Below are 19,072 nucleotides of genomic sequence, written 5' to 3' on the forward strand. Positions count from 1 at the left end.
GCAAGATATGTGATCAAAGGGGAAAATGCGATGTACATGTGAATTGTGAAACCTTTTTATAAAAACAAAATCTGTTGACACAAAAACCCTGATAGCACAAGTAAATATCTGGCCGAACCATGTATTTGTATGCAATTTAAGTGGATACACAATCCTTATAACACAAACAAAATATTGTGGTCCTACTGATTTTGTGTTAAGAGGTTCCGCTCCGAGGTTCGCTGTATCATGTTTACATGTTTCCTACCTAACTTTGTATGATGCTGAATTATATTTCTTGGATTCTTGATATCTTGTAGTAATGCTTTATTATCCCCTCGCCGACAAAGTCGGGGGATATAGTAACGCTGCTGTCCGTCCGTCTTCCTATTAACAATTTTGGTTTCCAATCGATAACTTCAATCCTCTCTCTCTCCTCACATGGTGCAACCGCAAGCCTACTGTATAACTTCAGTAATTTTGACAGAATTTAATGAAATTTGATATCAAGGTACATGATTTAAAATACAGGCTAAGTTCGATTTCGGCCAGCAGATACTTCAAGTGCATTACAGATATCAGAAGTAGGTGCACTTTATAATAGTGGTGGGCTATACAGGGGGTAAATCCTTAAGGTTTCTGCTCATTTGGATGGCATATCATACCAAGCATTTCGACACCTTTCTTTAAAAATCGGTTAAAAAATGAGAAGGTGCAAGCCAAAAACGACTTGCGAGGCCAAGGTGGGATAGGAGAGTACGTTAATTGACCCCGGCTCAAGTAAATTCTATTTCTGCTCATTTTGATAATTTAAAAATCAATTTAAGATCTTTAGATGCCCTGTCTCATAGATTAGTGGTAAATAAAGGTACCTTGACAGTTAAAATAAATGTCATGTTTTAGCTCGATTTTGTGTAAAAGAGATTCCACTGTACGACAAAAAATCAGTTTAAATATGTTAAAGGGGGGTGCCAACGTTCAAAGTGTGCAAAACATTATGCAAAGATCATGAAAGTACAATTTTTGGGGAAAGGAAAGAAGTCATAAGTTCCATATCTGACCTCAAATTTGACCAAAAGTGCTGCTCAATAGTTAACAGGAAAGCTACGCAATTTATTGGTCAGAATTACCACAACTTGGTCAAAATTGTGGTCATTCTTACCTACCGTTAGTTTGTAGATTCTTCATCTTGATATTTTTATGTAAGTTTTTTTTTTTTTATGTGACCAAAAGTGCCAAAATCTGCCTTTTGTCGCACTTTTTGGTTTAAAAAAAAATAAAACTTTTATTATCCCCTCGCCGACGAAGTCGGAGGGGATATAGTAACGCTGCCGTCCGTCCTTCCTTCCATGCGTGCGTCCGTCCGTGCGTGCGTCCGTTCGTAACAAATTTGGTTTCCGATCGATAACTTCAGTAATGTTTGACAAATTTTAATGGAATTTGATATGAAGGTACATGATATCAAAATACAGGCTAAGTTCGATTTCGGAGTATGTACCTAGGTCAAAGGTCATAGCTCATTAAATATGCAAATCTGGTTTCCATTCGATAACTTGAGTAATGTTTGACGAATTTTAATGAATTTGATATGAAGGTTCATGGTATTAAAACAAAGTCTAAGTTCGATTTCGGAGTATGTAGGTCAAAGGTCATAGCTCATTAAATATGCAAATCTGGTTTCCATTCGATAACTTGAGTAATGTTTGACGGATTTTAATGAAATTTGATATGAAGGTACATGGTATCAAAATACATGTACAGCCTAATTTCGATTTCTGAGTATGTAGGTCAAAGGTGAAAGGTCATAGCTCATTAAATATGCAAAAACACCTACCGGTAATTATATATGTGAAAATCCTTGCCTAGAAATATAATAATATAGTCCAATGGAGGTAACTTGTTCTGACGTATATAGGCCATTTGTACCCTGCGAGGGATGCTACGCTTTGCGTTGACTTGTTTAAAAATGAATCTCATCTTACTACAGAATCAAAGTTTTATGTCTTTGATTGAGTTTGGAATTACACACCATGGATAGTGGCAATTGGCCATTGTAGTGGCATTCAAATTTAGCGATTTGTTAATATTACCAATTGATGTTCGAAAATGCATTTTAAAAAAATTGTGAATTGTCTTGCTCGCGAAATTGAAATGCATGCAAAACTTTTGCATATTATGGCTAATTCTTAATTTCTAAACTCATGAATTGTTTCCGTTTCCGATAATTTCAGGTGGGAGTTCTGGATGCTGCACCATCTGGCTCAAATGTTCACTGGACCGGTGATGACGACACTCCTGTCGCATCTGAACCATCTGGAGATGACAACACTCCTGTCGCATCTGAACCATCTGGAGATGACAACACTCCTGTCGCATCTGAACCATCTGGAGATGACGACACTCCTCTGTCGCATCTGAAACCATCTGGAGATGACGACACTCCTGTCGCATCTGAACCATCTGGAGATGACGACACTCCTGTCGCATCTGAACCATCTGGAGATGACGACACTCCTGTCGCATCTGAAACCATCTGGAGATGACGACACTCCTATCGCATCTGAACCATCTGGAGATGGCGACACTCCTGTCGCATCTGAACCATCTGGAGATGACGTCACTCCTGTCGCATCTGAACCATCTGGAGATGACAACACTCCTGTCGCATCTGAACCATCTGGAGATGACGACACTCCTGTCGCATCTGAACCATCTGGAGATGACGACACTCCTGTCGCATCTGAACCATCTGGAGATGACGACACTCCTGTCGCATCTGAACCATCTGGAGATGATTCCGATAGTGATTATGAAGCCGAATCTGATCCAGAAGGTAGTAGCAGTGATGAGGCTGATTTCATTCCATTTCGGTTTGTACGTGGACGTCAAAGTAACTCTGTGGCAGTTTCTGTCAGTGATAATAAGGAGAGTGAAGCCATGCCTGTTGACCATTCAGTACCTAATACCTCACCTGCCCATGCCTCTGCAAGTGTTCAAAGTGCAAAAGTCTCAAGCTCCAGTTGCAGTATTAATGTGATGACCACTTCAAACAACAACTGTAGAAAGTGGGACAAACCTCAGTACTGTAAATTTTGTAGTCAACCACAAAAGAAACTGCCGAGGCATCTGCTTACACCACAACATGTCAACGAGACTGAGGTTCAGCAATGGATTGCAACTAAAGACATGAAAGAAAAGGCAAACTTGCTAGCTAAAATGAGAAATTACGGAAACTATCGTCACAATGTCAAAGTCCTTCAAGAAAATAAAGGTACCTTGATTGTTGCATACAGACCGAAATATGATGTGGATCCAGAAGAATATTTGCCATGTAGTCATTGTTATGCTTTCTATTCCAAGGATGATTTGTACAGGCATGTTCATAGATGTAAATTGCGACCAGATGTTGAGGATGAGGATGAGACCTGTGAACCACCCAAGAAGAAAAAAAGAACCTTACATGTTCAAACTGGTAGAATGATGCTTCCAGGCCCATCAGGAGTAAGCCCAAAGGTGCACATGATATTATCAATGGGAGTCGATGATGATATATTGAGAGTTGTGAAATCAGATAGATTAATGCAGCAAGTAGCAGAGAGGCTGACATTGAAGCATGGGCATGACAAAGACCAGTATTCATATATACGGCAAAAATTGCGTGAACTTGCACGACTGGTTCGTGAGTACAGAAAATTGAATGATCACCCATCGGCTTCATTAGTAGATTTGATTTGTCCTACCAAATTTAATGAGGTCATAGCTGCAACTAGGAAGGCTGCAGGATTTAATGAGGATACACATTTGTACACAACACCTAGCCTGGCACTGAAAGTCGGATATACACTGGTGACGGCTGCCAAAGTCCTTATGGGAAATGCTCTGTTGCAAGCAGATGCTGGTTTGGAAAAGAAATGCAAACAGTTCATCAAATCATATACTCTCAAGTGGGAAGCAGAAGTAAGCACACATGCACTGCGTACATTAAAAGTAAACAAGAGAAATACATCAAGGCTGCTTCCTTTGACAACAGATGTTGTTGCACTGTCCAATTATGTGAGAAAAGAAACAAAAGAGGGAAAACAGAAGCTGAACAGCTGCAGTAGTGATGAGACCCTTGACAGATGGAAACAGTTGGCTGAGGTTACCCTGACCCAGGTGTGTGTTTTCAACAGGAAGCGTCCGGGAGAAGTTTCAAAGATGCCCCTCAGTGATTACAAGTGTATCACAAAAGGAGAAGGTGGAATATTTGGTGAAGGCCTAACCAAATGGGAAAAGGCGTTGTGCAATGTGGTATGGAGGGTGGAGATTAATGGGAAATGCAATAACACTGTACCCGTTTTGCTAACAGATGACATGAAAGGCAGCATTGACTTGTTGATGGAGAAAAGGTCACAAGTAGTCAATGATGGAAATCCCTACTTGTTTGCAAACCCCGATGGAAGAGGCCACTTGAGAGCAACTGATACAGTGCGAAATCATGCCCAAAAGTGTGGAGCAAAGTATCCAGATCAGCTTAGATTGACAAAACTCAGGAAGCACATTGCTATCAGCTCTCAGATCATGAATTTGAAGGATAATGAAGTGGACATTTTAGCCACCTTCATGGGCCATGACATAAGAACCCACAGAGCCTACTACCGCCTGCCAGATGCGTCACTGCAAGTAGCAAAGATTTCTAAAGTACTCTTCAGCATGGAGAAGGGAGACCTAAAGGCAATGGCAGGAAAGACGTTGGATGATGTTCGTGTAGATGCAGATGAAGGTATGACTATTTTTTATGTTTTGTGCTAGATAGAATGGCTGAGAATATGCCATACCATTTTCATTTCCTTCTACTTTTATCTGAAGTGATATCTGATTGGTTAGTGAGATCATAACGGTTTCTAGTTTGAGATTACATTAGGCCAGAAAACTTTTATGTTACATCTCAATCATTCATTTCACTCTCATACAACACAGTTTTTATATTGTATAATTTCCTTAGTTTTGTATGCTTGCTATATCCTTCAGTTTGTGAAGTTCCATGCTTTTGGTAAGCAAACTGGGATGTCTTCATTAGTACCTCCAGTTTTAATAAGAATTGATCCGAGATACAATATATGGGAAGCTGCCAACATTTCAAATACTTGAATATGTGATTTGATTTTTGTGTCGCCTTACTGAACGTTCATGGTGGCACATACTAATCCAAATTATCTATGTCCGTCTTTCCATTAACCGATTCGGTTAACGTTTTCGGTTAACCCTTCTAAAAATGCTCCGCAGGCTAAACGCTATGCTTGATTTACTCCAAAACTTGGTAGGATGATCCGCAGGTTAAACGCTATGCCCGATTTACTTCTAACTTGGTAGGGTGATAGAGTGAGGTGCCACAATATCATGTGTTGCTTTGAGCTGTATTATTTGCATATTCATGAATTTCAATTAGCTTATTTGCAATGCAATTTAGGTTAACCTTAAAAAAAATGCTCTGCAGGCTAAACGCTATACCTGATTCATTTGAAACCTGGTAGGGTGACAGACTGAGGTGCCAAGATGTTGTGTGATGCTTTTCATTGCATTATTTGCATAATCATGACATTTAATGAGCTAATTTGCATATTTTGATATATTTTGGATACTCATGTGTTTTAAAAAAATGATGACACTTGCAGAATTGTCTCTCTAAATACACTTTGTATTGAAGAGTAGTTGTGGTACCAGCTGTGCTGTTTACATGAAAAGCAAAACAGGGATGACTATCCACAGCTGTCTGCTATGAACTTACCCTTGCAAAGATTATAATGTACATGTATGTTATTTTTCACCTGCTCTTGTTAAATCTGTGTTTGTTTTTTGTTTTTCAGAATGCAACATAGATCCAGATGTTGATGATGATCCTGACAACGAAGTGAACAGGCCCGATGATGCTGTTTTGATGGATGAGATGTCAGACAAAGAAAATGAAGGTGTGAATGAATTACTTTGTTATATCCTTTGTTAGGCCTCCGTTACGAAGTAGCCGGAGGCATTATGTTTTCGGGTTGTCCGTCCGTCCGTCCGTCCGTCCCGTTCTCGTGATCGCGTTATCTGAAGAACCGATTGATGGATTCCTGCCAAACTTTGGTCATGTATGTATCTTGCAGAGCCGATGGACTGATAAGATTTTGGGGTCACAAGGTCAAAGGTCAAAGGTCACAGGGCTCATTATGTATGAAAAACAGCTCGTGATCGCGTTATCTCAAGAACCGATTGATGGATTCCTGCCAAACTTAGGTCATGTATGTATCTTGCAGAGCCAATGAACTGAGTAGATTTATGGGTCATGAGGTCAAAGGTCAAATGTCATGGGCTCATTATGTATGCAAAAACAGCTTTATCATTAGAACTGACAGATGGATTACTATTTAATTCAGGACATCTTGCAGAGCCAATGAACTGAGTAGATTTTAGGGTCATGAGGTCAAAGATCAAAGGGTCATATATGTATATGAAATTGCTTGTAATCACGATATTCTGAGAACCTGTTAATGGATTACAATGAAATTCGAATTTGAAAAATTTCTTCTGTTTTGGTTTGTAAACTTGCTCTATGACGGAGGCATCATTTTCGAATGCGCGCAGTCGAAGTTCCATCTAGTTTATCCTTACTTTGATTATTCCAGATGCCCTCAACAGGTGATTATCCTTGTGTCACTATTTGAATTTTAGCATTCGCTTAGTTTGAATTCTGGCTAAATGGCACTCCTAATGCAGACAGCTTTAAATGAAGAACTAGCTAAAAGTAATGTAAATTGTAACTTTAAAAAAAAAATCAAAATATAACCATTCCACTCTTCTCTCAGCTACCATCTTCTGCATTTGGTTAAGTTTTTTAAAATCTGTCATTGAACCTGAAACATTAATTGTGTTTCCCTACTTATTTGTCTAATTCACTATTAAAGGTATGAGCATGCCGCAGCAAAGCAGAAAGAAGAGTGACCAAGTTGCAAACAAGGAAAGTGACCGTGGTGCCAGCAGAAAGAAAAGGAGTATCAGACAATCTTGGACAGCTGAAGAAAAACAAGCAATACACAGACACTTTAAAGAAGAACTACGCTCACGCCAACTGCCCGGTAAAGAAAAAATAATGAAGTACTGCAAGATGGATGCAGACCTGAAGGGTCGTACTAAAAGGTGGACAACAGTCAAAGATTTCATTAGAAACCAAATTAGAAAGACAAATCCACTGGATTTTTAGTGAATTTTCAACCTGTTATGAGTGAAATTAATCATGTTCATCACACTCCGCAATTTTGGATGAAATCTTTTCAGGTACTGACATGCGTAAAATGTGGTTGCTTCTTATTCATATAACCCACTTACTGGTTTCCTTGATGAAGGGCTGTGCTTTGGAAGAGGTGCACCTTTATATAGGTTAACAGTTAACTCCATGGCCAGGAAGCATACTGTGTGTAAAGCAGTGTATGGTTCTGCAAGTCAAATGGGAACTTAATAGGAAAAACTTAATTACCTGCCCAGTTGGTCAGGGCCAGGGAGTAGACTTGTGTCTAACAGTATGTATACTGTATAGAAGATTGTAAGGCAAATGGGAACTTTTGTGCTAAAGTTGTTTGATAAGCCCCAGTTTGCCAGGTTAACGTTTTGCAGTTTAAATGATGACTTACAGGTCAATTTTATCAGCTCCCATATCACCAGATGGTCAACGTCAGTGAGCATCACATGTGTAACAATGTGCATAAAGGTTTACAGGTCAAACTCCAACTTTGCTCACTTCCCCTAGATTAGGTTCATGGTTGATAGGACTCGTGATAGGACTAGATGTATAATGTTTTCCATATCAACTGGGAATTAAGAGCCAACTGTGATCAGGTCCTCAGTTGGCTTAGACCATGACAAGGAAGCATCCACATGTGTACACTATGTAAAATAAAGTTTGCAGGTCAAATAGGGACTTTAGGCCAACTTTGCTTGGCTCCCCAGTTAAATAGGCCAGTATGTAATGTTTTGCAATCAACTAGTGACTTATGGGCAATTTTGATCAGGTCCTCAGTTGGCTTGGGTCCGATTACCAGGAAGCATCCGCATGTGTACATTGTGTGAAAGTTAAGTTTGTAGGTCAAATGGGCACTTTTGGTCAACTTTACTTGGCTCACCAGTTGATCAGGGCCATGATGACTCGTCAAAGGACCGCTATGTATAATGTTTGGATTTAAGAGCCAACTGTGATGATCGAGGTCCTCAGTTGGCTAGTTCCAGCTGATGAGGAAGCATCCACATTGTGTAAACTAAAGTTTGCACGTCAAATGGGGACTTATGGCTAACTTGACTCGTCAAAGGCCCGCTACTTGCAAAATTTAGATTTTTAAGTACATTGCAGATCAAATGGGACATAGCTACCACCTTTGATCCTCAATTAGTCAAGGCCAGGTGAAGTCCCATGAAATTGAAAATTGTGTAAAAAGTAACATGTCTAATTTTGATTTATGAGACAACTTGGTTAGCAGTTGGGTTTTGACTGTTGGTCAATTACCATGGACCTTTGGCCTTTATTAGACTTTATAAATATCTCACCACTCTTGTCCAATTTCATCTAAGTTTGGACCCTTTTTTTCAAAAAAATCATCAAAAAGTAGACCATTTGCCCCTTTTGTGAAATTTAATCAGGTCCTCGCACTCAGCTATTGGGTAGGGCCAGATAACCATTAAAGCATAATCATGTGTTCAATGTGTTTCTATTAAGTTATGTCTGCAGATCAAATGGGACTTTGTACCATCTATGATCAGATCCCCAGTTAGTCAAGGCCAAATTGTGAATAAAGTTTTACAGATCAAATGTGGACTCAAAGCTTGCCAGCTTCGATAATTTTCCAGTTGCAGTCAATTATCAGGGAGCATTGACCAATGTGTAACAGTTTGTATAAAGATTTGCAGGGTAAGTGGGGTATATTTCTGCGACAAACTATGATCAGCTTCTGAGCCAAGAACATTGTTTATTTAAGGATGCACTCAGCAACATGCTTTATGCAGTATAGTTCATCTCGTATGTAACTCAAAACTATTGATGGGAAGTGTATAAAGGTATACATTTTCTGGCTGAAAATGACCTGTTAAATCCATTGAACACATACAATTTGGACAACAATTTATCATTTTTTTTACCCATTTTTTTCGACCACCATAAATAAAATATCCTTGCAACAAAAAATTATTTTCCTAGTGTCCAAAATATAACTCACAATGTACCAAAAATATAATAACCAAGTTTGAACTTATGAGTTGTGGGCTATAAAAAAAGTTCTAGGGCCTAATTACAAAAAAACGTTACTAGATTTTAGTAGGTACAATGTATTCTGTATGAAATCTTAAATCAGAAATGTTTTATTTTTGAGTCCTGAGGGTTCAAAACTCATATAAACTATTAAAAATGAAATGGCTGAAATTATGATTTTATGCAGAAACATGGATTTTCAGTTGCATTTTCAATCTCATCTTGAAAACCCCAAGATCCTGTGTCTCCTGACTTTGGTATACGGTTGCCGACAATATGCTGCATCCGATGGTACATTAGACATTTTTTCCAATTGAATTTATATGGATTTGAGAGTAAACGTCCACATGGTCTCACCATCTGTTTACATTGCTTGCTGTTTCCATGGGCGTTGTGTCACGTAGATAGATTGCGCGGATATTGCACATCGTGTTGCAATGTGACGGGACACGTAGCATGCATCGCATAAACGGACACTGTCATTTTGCGTTAAAAAAGGTTTCATCTGTAGTTTTGTTAGATTTTAAACCTGAAAAGGGTCCACAAAACAGTTTTTGATGGTTCAATGTTTATATTAGCATCACAGAATTTACTGACATGATGGAACAGAGTTTGAAGATAGCAATAAAAAAAAATCATTTAAGGGTATGGCAAACTTTGACGTTGCTGGGTGCATCCTTAAGTTGTAGGTAATTACATGTTTTAAGATGTTAAAAGTTGTGTAGATCAAATGGGGACTTTGCAGGCCAACCTTGATTATTACCTCCCGGCTGGTCGTCCTAGGAATTGAATAGCCCATGTATAAAGGTTTTCAGCTTAAACGGGGACATATGATGCTCACTTGTGTTGACCCAGCTGGGGAGATAATAAGAGTTAGCCCCAAAGTCCCTTTGCAAACATGAGATGCTCCATTGCATTTCTCCAATCTGTGATCTGATCAAACTTGTTAAGGTACTATGCCCATTCAAGTTTGATATCTCCTCATTTGGCTGGGATCAGAAGCATCTTCGTTCCTGTACTGTGTAGAGTAGCAACTCATTTACACAAAGTTGGTGGGGGTTTGGATTTAGGTTTGTGTTATCAGGATAGAATGAAATTTACAAGAACACCTTGGAAATTGAATTCCTCTTTGTATTATTTGGAACTTTGTGTTAAGAAAAGGGTTTGCAAGAACGAGTTGCCACTGTATGAGGTAATTTGTTGGTCAAACAGCGACTTATGGGTCAGCTTTGATAAGCTACAGAGTTGGTCACCTCCAATCTTGCATATACCATTGAGTGTATTCAATTTTTCATCCAGTGTTGTTTTGAACAGTTTTATAGTTTTACATACATGTACACAATCTATATAAAGTTCTGAAATGGATAGTGCATGCAAGAGTGTTTTGTTCATATATGAAAATGTGACATATTACAAATTTACCCTTGGTTCAGTTTGTTGTTATGAATTTCTGATGTTTGTGTTTGTTTTTGTTTTTTGTAAAGAGTGAGTTAAATGTCTTAACAAGACATGTTCTCATGCAATGCAATCAATGCAATCAATTGTTAATCTTTTCCTGTTATGTGGAAAAAAATGTGTATGCTTTAAGTAATGAATACCCTTTGTTTCATCACAACTTCTGTAGTGACATCACCTGCAAAGAACACTTTTTCTGGGTTTGAATTCCAAGCGTGATGACCACCGCCAATTATAAGTGTGGGTTCTGCTTCTAAAGGAACATTAAAAAAATTTTTTATTGAATTGAATCTTGTCTTCCTGATGATTTATAAAATATTTTAGATGGGAATCTGTAGATGAGTTATACAACAAATGATAAATGTTTTATTCATCGGATAGAATATTTTCATTTTAGTGGAAGATTGGCCGTTCCGCCAGCTCCTGGTATGGTGCAACTAATCTTTCACCTCATGAAAATATTCTTACCAGAGCACTCTCAAATTATATGTATAACATTTTGTTATTTGATGTAGCTAGTATGAGCAATGTTGTAATACATTTGTTAGTTGTGTATTAAAATGTAACCACTAGCCTGTATTAAACAGTATATCATATTATAATAGTTAGATCAGTATATACAGTTTACAATTCACCGTTCATAGTGTACATGTTAAAAAAGTTGATTGTTCAGTATTATTGCAGTTAAATGCTGGTTGACCAAAATTTGTGGAATGGCTGGTATTTCAGAAAAGGAGTTGAAACAGAAGGTCAGGTTTATCATTGAAGAAATATTATTTGGGCAAAAGCTGTTTTATATCAAATTCATTCTAAAAATAAATCATGTTTTGTATTATAGGTATCTACACTACATTGTACATTACTCTGTATTTTACCAAAACGTCTGTAGTGACAAGCTACAGAGTTGGTCAACTCCAATCTTGCATATACCATTGAGTGTATTCAATTTTTCATCCAGTGTTGTTTTGAACAGTTTTATAGTTTTACATACATGTACACAATCTATATAGAGTTCTGAAATGGATAGTGCATGCAAGAGTGTTTTGTTCATATATGAAAATGTGACATATTACAAATTTACCCTTGGTTCAGTTTGTTGTTATGAATTTCTGATGTTTGTGTTTGTTTTTGTTTTTTGTAAAGAGTGAGTTAAATGTCTTGACAAGACATGTTCTCATGCAATGCAATCAATTGTTAATCTTTTCCTGTTATGTGGAAAAAAATGTGTATGCTTTAAGTAATGAATACCCTTTGTTTCATCACAACTTCTGTAGTGACATCACCTGCAAAGAACATTTTTTGGGTTTGAATTCCAGCGTGATGACCACCGCCAATTATAAGTGTGGGTTCTGCTTCTAAAGGAACATTAAAAAAATAGTTTTTATTGAATTGAATCTTGTCTTCCTGATGATTTATAAAATATTTTAGATGGGAATCTGTAGATGTTTATACAACAAATGATAAATGTTTATTCATCGGATAGAATATTTTCATTTAGTGGAAGATTGGCCGTTCCGCTAGCTCCTGGTATGGTGCAACTAATCTTTCACCTCATGAAAATATTCTTACCAGAGCACTCTCAAATTATATGTATAACATTTTGTTATTTGATGTAGCTAGTATGAGCAATGTTGTAATACATTTGTTAGTTGTGTATTAAAAGTAACCACTAGCCTGTATTAAACAGTATACATATTATATAGTTAGATCAGGTATATACAGTTTACAATTCACCGTTCATAGTGTACATGTTAAAAAAGTTGATTGTTCAGTATTATTGCAGTTAAATGCTGGTTGACCAAAATTGTGGAATGGCTGGTATTTCAGAAAAGGAGTTGAAACAGAAGGTCAGGTTTATCATTGAAGAAATATTATTTGGGCAAAAGCTGTTTTATATCAAATTCATTCTAAAAATAAATCATGTTTTGTATTATAGGTATACCTACACTACATTGTACATTACTCTGTATTTTACCAAAATGTCTGTAGTGACATCACATGCTTTTCGTGCGTGCTTCATGATCGTTAAGATAAGGTGATTGAATAGGCATGGACAGGTTGATACGCTTGGAACGCAAACTAGTTGACGTCACTACAAATGTTTTGTGAAACAAAGGGTATTGTCGTCGTATTCAAATTTGAATTTAGATTCTCTGTAGGGCCCACCAGTGGGAATAGCCCAGCACCCATAGACAGTCAAAATGAAGAATGATGTGCAAAACTATAATGCTGGTTGAAGAGATGAATGATCACTATGTCTGGTTTGTCGTCTACGTCGGACTATAACCCAACTCCATGGACAATGTGACCTATTATCTGACATGAAAGTGATAATTTAAAATGTCTATATGTAGTCCATTTTCCAACAGTTTTGTTTGACTGTATTTCTTTGCCCAATACTTTTGTACAAAGAAGACAAGATTAGCACAAAAGTGATGTATTGGTCATGTTTTGATGTTACTATCCATCCACTAAAATGTAATGTTTATATGTTCATAACATATCACTTTGTAACCCGAGTTCTATACAAAAATGAAATGGATTATGGAATTCGGAATCCTGGGTTCAGAACACAAATATGCTGATACTTTCCACTTGCTTTTATTAACAAATGTAACTTTCATTCTTTAAATTAAGATCTTGATTAAAGAGACACGGGCATATTTGGGAAATATTTGTCCAACTCTGATATTTCTGTTGCGATCTTATTTTGATGTACACATCTTGACTGCCCAGCACGCCATTCCAAAGTGGATATTTTCAAAGCAGATACTAATGCCCTCGCTGGGACTGAAGGTTTTTGTAGGGATTTTAAATAAAATGTTATTATTCAGATCCATATTCATGCCGCCTTTAAAAGCAAAATCACCACTTACGATTTTTTTTTTTTTTAACAGCTTGAAGCGAAATACATTAGTTTTTATCATGTCAGATTTCAATTTTGTAACATCTAAACATGAAAATTAAGGTTTTGCAAAAACGCTATTCAGAAGCTTAGTACTCAAACTCTTTCTTGTGTATACCAAATAATGATAGAGGTAAATATTAATGTTATGTAGTTTGCTACTCCAATTTCAATATTGCAACACCATGATTCACTTTTATATGGGAATTTTTGTTTTTAAAGGTCACTGGGGGCTGATTTCACTGCAAAAGAAGGCATGAATATGGGTCTAAACAATCCCCAAGTTGCGAGTAACTCCTCTCCTACCATACCTGTATAACAGCCCACCTATGTGTTCGTTGTCCTCTGAACTGAGATGTATCATGTTTTGTTGGAACCTTGTTTTATAAGCCTTATTTTTTCAAAGTTGTCTTTAATAATAAAAACAGTTTTGCTGTATTTGAAAGGCATGTCGAAGTATTTTATTTTATATTAAAGGGGCATCTCATGTTTTTATGATTTTATTCCGGCTTATCTTGATACTCCACCATGTGAATGAAACAAGGTCGTAATTGACATTTTGGGCACAAATTAGTTTTCTTTTCATTTTGAAAGAATTAAATATTCATTTTTTAAATTAGACTTCAAGTCTCAAATTTAAACAGTTTTATTTTATAAAAGAAGAAGATGGTAAGAGACAAAGAAAACAAAGTTGAACACAAAATGGCTTCTCCCGCAAAATGAAGAAAATGTAGATACGACCTTTGTTGCATGCACATGATGACTTATAAGTTTGCAAATGGTTGGTTTTTGACATATTCACCTGAAAAACAACAATATGGTAATAAGACTATCTTGGAAACACTTAGGAGGCATTAGATAGGATTTTTAGATAGGGTTTTTGCAAGTTTGTTCGTCAATCTGATAAATCTTCAGAAAACCTGTTACACTATGTTTAAGCATGATACACTCGCCAATTATACGATTTACTGGATTGATACAGCTATATTCACTATTAGTTATTTGATTTGAGAAATTTATTATGAAATGATTTCGTTCTGTGAACGGAAAGAAATTAAAATGTTCATACATTTTAGGATTTCTATCGTGAACATGTAGATCTGCAGAACAGGTGGCGAAGGTTTCAGATGGCATCAAAATCTGGGGTGGTTTTGTATAAATCCGGGGGGGGGGGAATGTTGTGGATCACGAAATGCCCCTTTAAATGTCTTTGAGTTGAAACATTTGAACTTGTCAATGAAGCAGCTGTGCTGTGCTATGTCCCGACCCTTTGAACCATAATGTAGGCACCCTTTTTCACCTGACAGTTATTATATTTAAATGAAGACTTATAAGGAGAAGAAGTACCCGATTCACAAAATACTAGTTCATTTTGGAAAATGGCGTCGTAAACAAATTACCACCACGTTTAAATTTGTCATGACCTGTTTTCATGCACTCCACATACCTACTGTAAATTTCAGCTCTGATGACAAAATGAATGTGGTGTTTTGTTTTGTTTTCGGCCCCGGCTGGTTGGTGATGTAGCACTAGACGCATGAAAAGTGGGTTAAATACACCCTGAAATAAAGAAGTCCACGTTTTGACAGGAAGAAAAGCAGGTCCACGTTTTCATGTAGGGTCAAGCGTTACCCAAGGTCCACAGTTCACAACATCGAGCCCTCGGTTACATTAAAGTCCACAGTAATTTTGTACTATTGAATCAGAAAGAGATTTAAACATGTTACTAAAAGGAATTCCTTTTTTTTCCAAACGAAGTTTTTAAATGAGAAATTTTGTACTAGTCATTTCCAAGTCAACATTATCAAAATACACCCTGAAATAAAGAAGTCCACGTTTTGACAGGAAGAAAAGCAGGTCCACGTTTTCATGTAGGGGACAAGCGTTCCCCAAAGTCCACAGTTCACCACATCGAGCCCTCGGTTACATTAAAGTCCACAGTAATTTTGTAATATTGAAATCGGGAAGAGATTTAAACATGTTACTAAAGGGAATTCCTTTTTTTTTCCAAATGAAGTTTTTAAATGAGAAATTTTGTACTAGTCATTTCCAAGTCAACATAAAAAAACACCCTAAAATAAAGAAGTCCACGTTTTGACAGGAAGAAAAGCAGGTCCACGTTTTCATGTAGGGGACAAGCGTTCCCCAAAGTCCACAGTTCACCACATCGAGCCCTCGGTTACATTAAAGTCCACATTAATTTTGTAATATTGAAATCGGGAAGAGATTTAAACATGTTACTAAAAGGAATTCCTTTTTTTTTCAAAATGAAGTTTTTAAACGAGAAATTTGTACTAGTCATTTCCAAGTCAACATTATCAAAATACACCCTGAAATAAAGAAGTCCACGTTTTGACAGGAAGAAAAGCAGGTCCACGTTTTCATGTAGGGGACAAGCGTTACCCAAAGTCCACAGTTCACATCATTGAGCTCTCGGTTACATTGAAGTCCACATTAATTTTGTACTATTGAATCGGAAAGAGATTTAAACATGTTACTAAAAGGAATTCCTTTTTTTCCAAATAAATTTTTAAACGAGAAATTTGTACTAGTCTTTTCCAAGTCCACATCAAAATACACCCTGAAATAAGAAGTCCACGTTTTGACAGGAAGAAAAGCAGGTCCACGTTTTCATGTAGGGGTCAAGCGTTACCCAAAGTCCACAGTTCACCACATCGAGCCCTCGGTTACATTAAAGTCCACAGTAATTTTGTAATATTGAAATCGGGAAGAGATTTAAACATGTTACTAAAAGGAATTCCTTTTTTTTTTTCCAAATGAAGCTTTTAAATGAGAAATTTAGTACTAGTCATTTCCAAGTCAACATTATCAAAATACACCCTGAAATAAAGAAGTCCACGTTTTGACAGGAAGAAAAGCAGGTCCACGTTTTCATGTAGGGGACAAGCGTTACCCAAAGTCCACAGTTCACATCATTGAGCTCTCGGTTACATTGAAGTCCACATTAATTTTGTACTATTGAATCGGAAAGAGATATAAACATGTTACTAAAAGGAATTCCTTTTTTTCCAAATAAATTTTTAAACGAGAAATTTGTACTAGTCTTTTCCAAGTCCACATCAAAATACACCCTGAAATAAAGAAGTCCACGTTTTGACAGGAAGAAAAGCAGGTCCACGTTTTCATGTAGGGGACAAGCGTTACCCAAAGTCCACAGTTCACAACATCGAGCCCTCGGTTACATTGAAGTCCACAGTAATTTTGTACTATTGAAATCGGGAAGAGATTTAAACATGTTACTAAAAGGAATTCCTTTTTTTTCTCCAAATGAAGCTTTTAAATGAGAAATTTAGTACTAGTCATTTCCAAGTCAACTCCAAAATACACCCTGAAATAAAGAAGTCCACGTTTTGACAGGAAGAAAAGCAGGTCCACGTTTTCATGTAGGGGTCGAGCGTTACCCAAAGTCCACAGTTCACCACAGTGGCGGATCCAGGGGGGCGCCCCCCCCCCCCTGGGCACAAAAAGAAGGAGAAAAAAAGTGGGACAAAAGGAAGGGAAAAAAAAGGGGGAAAAAAGAAGGGAACAAAAAGATGGGAAAAAAAAGAATGAAAAAAAAAGAGAGAGAGAGAAAGAAAAGAAGGGAAAGAAAGAAGAGGAAGAAGAAAAGAAAAGGAGATCGGGGGCGAAAGGGCCTCGCCTCCCAGGCTGTTGCCTCCCCCCCCCCCCCGCAATCAAAAAAATAAGAGAGAAGGAAGGAAATGGAAAGAAGAAAGGAAAAGAGGAGATAAACGGAAGGAAAATTGAGGAAGAAGAAAAGAAAAGAAGGGGGTATCAGTTGCAATTTTCCCGCCAACAAGTTGTGGATCGGGGTGGGGTGAGGCAAAACGCCCTTGCTCCCCCCCCCCCCCCCCAGCAAACCTAAAAGAGAGAGAAGGAAGGGAAGGGAAAGAGGAGAGAAAGGGAAAGAAATAAAGAAAGAAGAAAGGTAAGGGAGATCAGTTGCGATTTTTCCGCCAACAAAGTGTAGATCAGAGGGGGGGGGGGGGGGGGGGGGAGGGGGGGGAGGGGGGGGGGGGCACTGGCGTACTGAGGGGGCTCGGGGAAAATCAAATGTTAACGTAGTTTATTTCTAATTCCATAACGGTGGTTTACACATAATGCTGAAATTACATAATTTTCAGAGATTTTTCCTCATTTTTTAGTAAATTATACTTTTTATGCGCTTGTTGTAAAATGACAAATTCCTAAATTTACAGCCAGGCAAGAAATATGCTTCTTGAGATGCCTACATGTCAGGGCTCGGGAGCCTCCAGCTCCCCCCCCCCCCCCCCCCCCCCCCCTCCCCACTTTTTTGAAAAAGAATATTAAAAGAAATAGAAAGAAAGAGAGCAAGAAAGAAATAATAATAATTACAGTGCTTATATAGCGCCTAACACTTACTTTGTCAGAAGTCTCTAAGCGCTCTACAATAATGCAGCATAATTACCCTGGCTTTAGCAGTGCAGCTGTTACGCGCGCTGCGTTTCAAGGAATAAATTCCTACCAGGTACATTTTACTTCACTTGGGTGGAGTGTGGCAAATGTAGACCAATGTCTTGCCAAAGGACATAAGTGCAGCGGCGGGACTCGAACCGCGGGCCTTGTGATCGACAGTCCGGCGACGTATCCACTCGACCACAACACCTCTACTAGAAAGAATAGTTAACTGCCAGTGTCACAACAAAATACGGTATTAAAAAATGCTCATGTGACCGTAATTAAACGCCTAAAACCCATAAGCTTCAGGGGGCTCTGCCCCCGGGACCCAACCAAGGGCCCTAAGATGGGCCCCTTGATACTCATCTGACCGTAAGTTAGTGCCTAAAACCCTTGAGCTTCTGGAGATCCGCCCGCTGGACCTCACGCCAATCAGTGTTCTGCCAGTGTCACAAATAAGGTACTTGATACAAAATATGCTCGTCTGACCGTAATCAAATGCCTAAAACCCCTGATATTCCGGGGTGTTCGCACCCTCGACCCCACCAGGGCCCTAAGGCGGGCCCCTGAATGCTTATCTGTGTGTAATGTATTGCCTTAAACCCCTGAGTTTCCGGGGGCGGACAAAGTAGCAAAATATGTTCATCTGACCGCAGGCGCGTAGCCAGGGGGTTGTGGGGGCGGCCCCCCAAAAAAAACGCTGGCCAAAAAAAGGGAGGAGAGAAAAGGAAGAGGACGTAGGCAGAAAAAGAAGCAGACAATAAAACAGTTTTGAAAATCAGACAAGGATTAAGAGTCGAAAACGGTACAACGAATCGTCTTCTTTCTCTAATAATTTAATGAAATGTCAAAGCTTCCGCGCTTCGCGCAGGAGGGGGTGGGACTGAATTGAGACAAGGATTAAGAGAAGAGAACGGTACAGCGAATCATCTTCTTTCTTAAATAATTTTAATGAAACGTCAAAGCTTTCGCGCGGGAGGGGGGGGGGTGAACAGAATTCAGACGAGGATTGAGAGTCGAGAACGGTACAACGAATCGTCTCC

At 38.2% G+C, this 19,072-nt stretch overlaps 1 protein-coding gene across 1 annotated transcript; it reads left to right on the top strand.

The window, feature by feature from the left end:
- The first annotated feature begins 2,673 nt into the window (after nt 1-2,673).
- LOC115927378 lies at nt 2,674-8,747 on the top strand. The gene is made up of 3 exons (XM_030993167.1): nt 2,674-4,741; nt 5,826-5,927; nt 6,903-8,747. The coding sequence occupies exons 1-3, from the start codon at nt 2,917-2,919 to the stop codon at nt 7,196-7,198; spliced, it is 2,223 nt and encodes a 740-aa protein (XP_030849027.1). The 5' UTR covers nt 2,674-2,916; the 3' UTR covers nt 7,199-8,747.
- Nucleotides 8,748-19,072: the final 10,325 nt, after the last annotated feature.

This window comes from Strongylocentrotus purpuratus, unplaced genomic scaffold, assembly GCF_000002235.5.
Source record: "Strongylocentrotus purpuratus isolate Spur 01 unplaced genomic scaffold, Spur_5.0 spur5_scaffold_20, whole genome shotgun sequence".
NCBI classification, from domain to species: domain Eukaryota; kingdom Metazoa; phylum Echinodermata; class Echinoidea; order Camarodonta; family Strongylocentrotidae; genus Strongylocentrotus; species Strongylocentrotus purpuratus.